Source organism: Anneissia japonica, unplaced genomic scaffold (assembly GCF_011630105.1).
Source record: "Anneissia japonica isolate Jap-2015-1 unplaced genomic scaffold, ASM1163010v1 scaffold1881_len754168_cov175, whole genome shotgun sequence".
NCBI classification, from domain to species: Eukaryota; Metazoa; Echinodermata; class Crinoidea; order Comatulida; family Comatulidae; genus Anneissia; species Anneissia japonica.
This window is the reverse complement of record NW_022757845.1, coordinates 507,040-514,475: the sequence shown is the minus strand read 5'-3', so window position 1 is coordinate 514,475 and position 7,436 is coordinate 507,040. Positions and strand designations below refer to the sequence as shown.

General features: G+C 34.5%; 1 protein-coding gene across 4 annotated transcripts in view; it reads left to right on the top strand.

The window, feature by feature from the left end:
* LOC117124899 (major facilitator superfamily domain-containing protein 8-like) overlaps positions 1-7,436 on the top strand; it is a 20,914-nt gene that overhangs the window by 9,911 nt on the left and 3,567 nt on the right. For 2 of the 4 annotated variants that reach the window (XM_033271234.1, XM_033271233.1), the window contains exons 3-9: positions 1,621-1,861; positions 2,346-2,459; positions 3,289-3,471; positions 4,324-4,380; positions 4,922-4,993; positions 6,289-6,394; positions 7,250-7,384. In XM_033271234.1, coding sequence (XP_033127125.1) covers positions 1,621-1,861; positions 2,346-2,459; positions 3,289-3,471; positions 4,324-4,380; positions 4,922-4,993; positions 6,289-6,394; positions 7,250-7,384 — 908 coding nt within the window. Of the gene's footprint in view, positions 1-1,620; positions 1,862-2,345; positions 2,460-3,288; positions 3,472-3,816; positions 3,868-4,323; positions 4,381-4,921; positions 4,994-6,288; positions 6,395-7,249; positions 7,385-7,436 lie in introns of all 4 variants that reach the window. The other 2 variants (XM_033271235.1, XM_033271236.1) reach the window with 2 other exon arrangements.

Below are 7,436 nucleotides of genomic sequence, written 5' to 3'. Positions count from 1 at the left end.
GCCCTGAATACTTGAAGTTAAAAATTAAAGTATCACATGATGCCCTAGATGTAATTGTTAAACTGTTTTATTTTGAATTATTTGTATGTATTGATAACCCTTGCAATAACTGGATAACTCTGTAAAGTAAGCTTGGCTTAGACCTACACTTATCAATCGCTATCTATGGTATTCAACAACATATTAATTTGAAATAACTGTAAATGCTCAAAAGCTCTGCACCAAACTGAATTTTTTTCGTTAAGCACTGCTCTCAAATAAGCACTGCAGCGCTCAATCGAGAATATATTATTACCCAGTGTGTAATGAAACACTTTGAGAAACAGGTTTTTTAATAAATGTATACAGTGTTAAAATGAATAAATAGCACAGTGAAGACACAAGCATTTCTTTATAACATTTATTTACATTGATGTAGGACCTGTGATTGGCCTACCAAACTATGGGAATACATGAGATAGGTAACATGGAAACGGATATAGAAAGTACCACGCTAATATTTTTTTTACTGCTCTCTATAAGCGCCGCACCGAAGGCTCCAAAAATTTTATAAGCGCTTATTCGAGCATTTTACTGTATTGTATTGTAGACAATACAAAACAATTAAAATATTGCAAAACAAAGCCACAAGAAGAAAAGTTCACTGGTTCTCCTTGACTTACTTTTGATGACAACAGAATAAGAGACTGATGTTTTTCTGTTAATAATAAAATGATACAGGACTGACTCTCTCTAATTAAAGATCCCTCTAATTTAAGACACCATTTAATTAAAGACCACTTTTAGTTTTCTGTGGTCACAAATTAACAAATTATATCTTTTATCTTTATTATTTTTATATGAAGACGAAAGCTGCTAAAGACTGGAGAATCCCCAGTTTTAAAGTGCTCTTTAATTGGAGGGAGATCTGTATATAAAAAAATAAAGGAACTTAGCACAGTCTAGCTAAATTGCATGACTGCTGGACTGTGGTCTTTGGTCCTCGTTTCAATTCTATCCCTTGATCTCTGTGTTTTGGCTGGTGGGTTAAAATGTTTGAGTCATTGGTTCCATGTGCAGTAAAATGTCCATGTGCATGATAAAGAATGAATGTACATAAGCAAGGCACACAATACATCATACAACGGTTGTGCGAACTTCGGCCAAGGAACTCTGTTTTTTGTGAGCGTTAGACTTTGCGACACCATCTGTTGATTGTTAAAAATCATCTGTTAATAATCATGGCTTTGTTTTCTCCATACAATCGCATCAGCCATCAACCCGTAGGCGTGTGACAGTGTGAGTGCTCTGCTTAAGACTCATTATACGGCTTTTGGAGTTGCGTTGTTTTGGTCATAAGTAAAGCGTCTTAAACACCAGCAAAAGCCCATCTATAGGTCAATGAATCTTTGCACTAAGCCCCATCCCTTGGATGTTGTTGGTAAGGTCCCTCAAGATGACAGTGTTAAAACATACGCAAACATGTGTGCTTGTTGGATACGTGCGTATTCCTGGCACTGTTCTGATTGGTCGGTTGTTAAGTTTGATTAACACTTCGTAATTAATATAATGACTGTTTGATGGTTAATGCTATTTTGATTGAGAATATTATTATAGTATTTTCTAATTTTTATTTCACAGATCGATGAAAATGCAACCAAAAATTTCCTGGGCTTCGTGGTGGCTTCATTCAGCCTGGGGCAACTCGTGTCCTCTCCGATCTGCGGTGTCTGGGGCAACCTGAGAGGCGCGCGAGAACCAGTGGCTTTTTCATTGATCCTAAGCATAGGCTCCAACTGCCTGTATGCCTTCCTAATGGCGATCAAGTCTCACAATGCAACATACATGCTAATTGCTAGACTTCTGCTTGGCTTCAGTGCAGGTGAACACTTTGATATATTATGATGTTTTATGCCCATATTTGGGCATGATGATGTGATAGCATAACCATATACAGTAACATCTCCCAATTATGTACCCGTCTGTACGAACAGGATTTGTAAATGAGAAAATTCGTAATTCAGAGAGTTTGAATTTTCAGCATCTCAGGTGGTGAAGGGGTAGGCCTAGACCATGCTACAAAGTACAGGGATAGGTAGGCCTAAAGGCCATTTTCCAATAGAAAAAAAGTGTTTTTGTAATTAAAAACGATTGTTCGTAATAACGTCATCGTCGCAAATTTTGTTCATAAAATCAAGAGTTCGTAAATGGAAGGTTCGTAATTAGGGGACTTTACTGTATGGGCAAATCACACTTATTAGACAAAACAAAAAACAAATCACAAAATATTGTCTTTCTTAAAGATGTTTTACATTCAGAAATCTGGTTTTGTCAGGAATACATTTTTTTGTATTGTTATTCATCAGGTAATACGGCTGTAGCTAGGTCGTATGTGTCAACTGCTACAAGTCTTCAGGAAAGGACCGGTGCAATGGCCGCGATCAGTGGCTTTCAAGCAGTTGGCTTTATCTTCGGACCTGGTAAATATGAGGGCGCTATCAGACTATCTTTAAGATTTATTATATACTTTTCATCTTGGTCAAAATTAATCCAATGGAACACAGCTTTAGTATAATGAAGAAAACATAAACTTAAGGAGTTCTTAAGTAATAAAGTATAAATTCAACAAGAGAGCTGACTACACTCATTGAGAGCATAAAAAAACGATACACCATACGCAGCCAGTGTAGGATGCCCGCTACTAATGTATTTCCCAGTAATGCCCAGCGCATGGTTTGTGTATTTGTACTTCTGTTCTCCACATAATAAAATACATTCGTAGAGGGTGGTAGATTTCCTTATTTCTCTTTATCACCATATCATCGAAGCGGGCACACTTCTTGTGAACTCATGCATATTTGGCCCGCTCCGTAAAGAGGATGCCCATTTCCATTGCAACTAGGGGAGTGATGTATTTACATATAGGAGTATGTTCTCTTGTTCTATTTATATTCTTTGGTAATAGTTATCGGAAAGTCATAATTATTCAGCTTTTAAAGTGTAGAAACAGGAAACAATCAAGTTTTTCTTAAAGTATCAATACCTAAAAATATGCACTTTGGGGTTCTACTATTTAAAAATTGTTTTGTAAGCTGTTTAAATAAGGCCAAGTAAAAAATTATTATTTATTGTGTTATTATGTTGGCCATGTGTACAAAATGTACAAAATTGAGGTTTGCCATTTTAAAAACACATTTTTTTTTTGCCTAATGGCTTTAATAGATTGAGGAAAGATGCTAATTGGTGTCTCGAAACTTAACTTTTTATTGGATGTGGATGAACGTAAGATCACTTTCTTTTTTTTTTTAGTGTTTCAGGCTGCATTTGTACCGATTGGAGAAAACGGTGTTTCGTCTGGCCCACTGCATTTGAACATGTACACCGTTCCAGCTTTTGTGAACGCAATTATGACAGCTGTAAATTTGTTGTTAATCATCCTTGCATTCAAGGAGTACGATATACCAGATATAATCACAGATCCAGCAAAACCAAGTACGTATCATTTAACTTTCTGGAAGCAGCTGTTAACTGATTTGATTTTTTTTTTCAGACCTACAGTAATTGTGTGTTCAGTGTTATATGTTTTATGTTTATTCAATAATTAAAATGAAGATTATAATATGATTTAATTTCATCAGGTTGGAGTATTTGTATCGCAAACCAAGGTCATTGTAAACGTACCAAAACTTTGACATTTTGAATTATATATTTTATCATTATTATTGTTCTTTTGTTATTGTTGTTGTTACTGTTGTTGTTATGTTATATTGTTCTTGTTTTATCTTACTTGATAATACTTTACTTGTATTAGAGAAACTAAATTTTTTTTAATCACAGACGTAGATCATAATGTGAATGAGTTAGATGACATTGGAAGCTTAAGTAAAGGTAGAGTCCATGAGTCATAGGTCATCAAAGCTATCCTCAATCACTTCAGTACCAGGTTATTCCATAGAGCAAAGAAACTGATTCTTTGTTCTATGGTTATTCCAATTTCAATGGACCATTCGGCTAAGCCCTGCCGCTTGGATATAAACATAAACACATTCTGATTGGTCAGTTATAATCATAAGCATATTCTTATTGGTCAGTTATAAACAAACACATTCTGATTGGTCAGTTATAAACATAAACATATTCTAATTGGTCAGTTATAAACATAAACACATCCTGATTGGTCAGCTATGCTTGATTTGACACTTCGGAAAGGTCCATTGCAGAATTGACATGTTTTTCAATTCATGCATTTGCTCATCACCTTTTTAATAATTTGATAAATTATTAATAATAATCACTTTATTATTAAAGTCATTGACACATTTCATTCATTCATTCAATTATCAGCTGATATTCTCACTCAGAATCCACAGCTTTATGATGTACTCGAAAATAATGCAACAGGTAAGTCAGCCGCTTTGTTGGTTTGGTGGTTAGGGCGCCAACCCTGAAAACTTAGTGTTCTGTGTTCAGTCTTGGCAAAATGATTCAGCATTTTCTTAAGACCCACAGCAACTAAGAATATTTGCTAATCCATCATGTAAATAACCCCACTTTGGTCAAACCATCATTTCGTACTTGATATCAGCTCAACCCGTTTCCTCATGACACCTCACAAATTTGTTTTAAGCCGATTTCAATCTTTTGGGCTTTCTTGTTAAAGTACCACTTTTGTAAATTAATATATAATTACTTATTTTTGCTTGATCAGAAAAATGGAATATATATTGCAGAACAAAGAAAATAATTGTAGTTTTTAAATGATTTATTTTTTAAGAAATACAGTAGTAACATAATGTGTATGAGTGCCATTAACATAAATGAGTTTCAAATGCTCTAAAATCCATGTTGATGTGATAAATTAGCATCCTCAGTGTTTTCTGTATGTATCCATTTCCCATAATACATTGTTTTGATATGTGTTTTGTTATGAATCACTCATTAGCTAATAACGGAACTATCAATGGAAACTACAATCAGCTACCACCTTATGAGGACCTGGAATCCTCTCAACACGGTAAGGTGCCAGACCATTCTACCAATTTTTCCAATTAGGTAAACAACAACATTGCTATAGTCATCACAACCGCTTTTGTGTTCAACATTTTGGCAATTACTTTTTGTGTTCATATAACATAGGCATGTGTTCTTTTCGAGAACACAGCCTTTTTTTTTTCGGTTTTTTAATCACTGTCAGTAATAAGCATGTGTTCTTTTCAAGAACGTAGCCTATTTTCAGGTTTTTAATTACTGTCGGTAATACACATAAGGTAAATGAAACAGTAAGCCCTGTAGTATGTATGAAGTTTTATAGGCTTTAGTGCGGTACTTATTTGGGCAATTTAAAATATAAGGGCATGCTGGGTAATATGTACTCTAGATTAAACATCACAACGCAATTATTTTGAGTGCCGCTTAGCCGAAAAAATCATGTTTCATGCTACAACTAAACAAGGGGTTACGTTTATTCAAGAGAGGTACAGGTTTGATTACGAAATCCTTACATGGTGTACTAGAATACTCGCAGCAGCACACTCAGTTACACCCTGTAACATGTTTTAGTGTGTAACATGTTACACCTTGTATACATGTTACAGGATATAACATGTTACACCCTGTATCATGATACACCATGTACAGTAACATCCTGTAATGTGTTACTCCCTGTAACCAAGGACTTTTAACTGTTACCAAGATAGGAAGCTGGCTGGATGTTCATTGTAATACTACAAAACAAAATCATATCAATTTAAAATCAAATTTGTGAACATACTTGCCTTATATCTTAACTAGCCTGTGATTTTATTGATAGATTAGTTTGCTTTTAAGTGTGTAAGTATGATTGATTTGCGTGCCAAGTGAAATTAGTACCCTTATTTTGCTTTGTTTTACCGTACCGTAATTCTCGGCTAGGCGTGACTGTACGCCTTGCCGAACGCAGTGTGGCTAAAATGTTTTGTTTTTCTGAGCATTGTGCTTATCTGGCTCATTAGCATAACAATACCACACATAAGGCTAATTAAAGTTAGACAGCTTAAACCAGCCAGCATCCTATCCTGGTGACAGTTAAAAGTCTTGCTGTTACATGTTAAACCATGTAACTTGTTACACCCTGTAACATGTTAAACCTTGTAACATTTTAAACCCTGTAACATGTTAGACCCTGTACCATGTTAGACCCTGTACCATGTTAGATCCTGTACCATGTTACACCTTTTTACATGCTACATCCTGTAACATATTACACCCTGTAACATGCCGAGTGTACTCATAGGTAGTAGGATATAACAAATGAAGGATTTTATATTTCAGGTGCGATAGTTAACGAGAGCATTTCAATAAGTGTTGATATCTTTATGGTCTTCATCATCAACATCATCTACTTCGTTGTTCTCTTTGTGTTCTCAATCTATGAAACGTAAGTATCAAAATGTGAATATTAATCAATCAACAAGGATTTGTATAGCGCCGATATCCACGGCAGAATGCAATCTTGGTGCCATGACAATGAATAGTATTCAGTATATTTATTGTCATTTGTAAAAAACATTTTACATAGAAATATAATTTGCAAATGCCCGCTTATAAATAACAGAAATAATAAATAGGTAAAAATTTGGATTTTGGATATTCTTAATGGTAAACCAACTTTTGCTAATAATGAGAGTGAAATATGTATACTCGTTTATAAGACAAGGCTTAAAATAGCTAATTACGATCGCAAAACTGTTGGTCGTCTTTATACTCACGACATGCAAAATTTTATTTTTTAAAATCATGTTAGTTTTATGTGTGGATGGTCTGTAACTCGCAAATTTACTATTCCAGTGAAGCTACTAAATGTTGGTATGAATGAGCGCAATTTTAAATACAAGGAAATAAGATTCTGATGAAAATTTAAAAACTCATAAAATGGCCATTACAGGTATTTGGAAGATTAGCCTCGAATTTAGATCCGTTTTTAGCATGCTAGAAGCAGTATCAGGACCATAAAAAGCAGAAAAAAGTAGAAATTCCGACTATGAAACAGGGGGGTCGTCTTTTACGCTTGACATACAACAATATTCCAAAATTTGAGTGTCGTCTCATACATGGGTCGCCTTATACGCAAGTATAGATAAATTAACTTTAAAAGAAATGAATAATCTAAACTTGTGTTTTCTGAACTACATTCTATGAATGGTGAGTCACTCACATTTGGAGGGAAGTAAACAAAGAATTTAAAACATGAGATCTAAAATTGATATGTTTGTTTTTTTTATTTTTTATGTAGAATTGGTACTCCGATGACTATGGACATGTATGCTTGGAGTCGGCCGAAAGCAGTTTTGTATAATGGGATTATTGGAGCAGTTAGCGCTTTTATCTCCGTAACCGTATTTGCTTTAGTAAAGCCAGTTAGTAAAAGGTGAATGAACATTATAGTATTTATTTATATTATCATTTATTATTATATATAT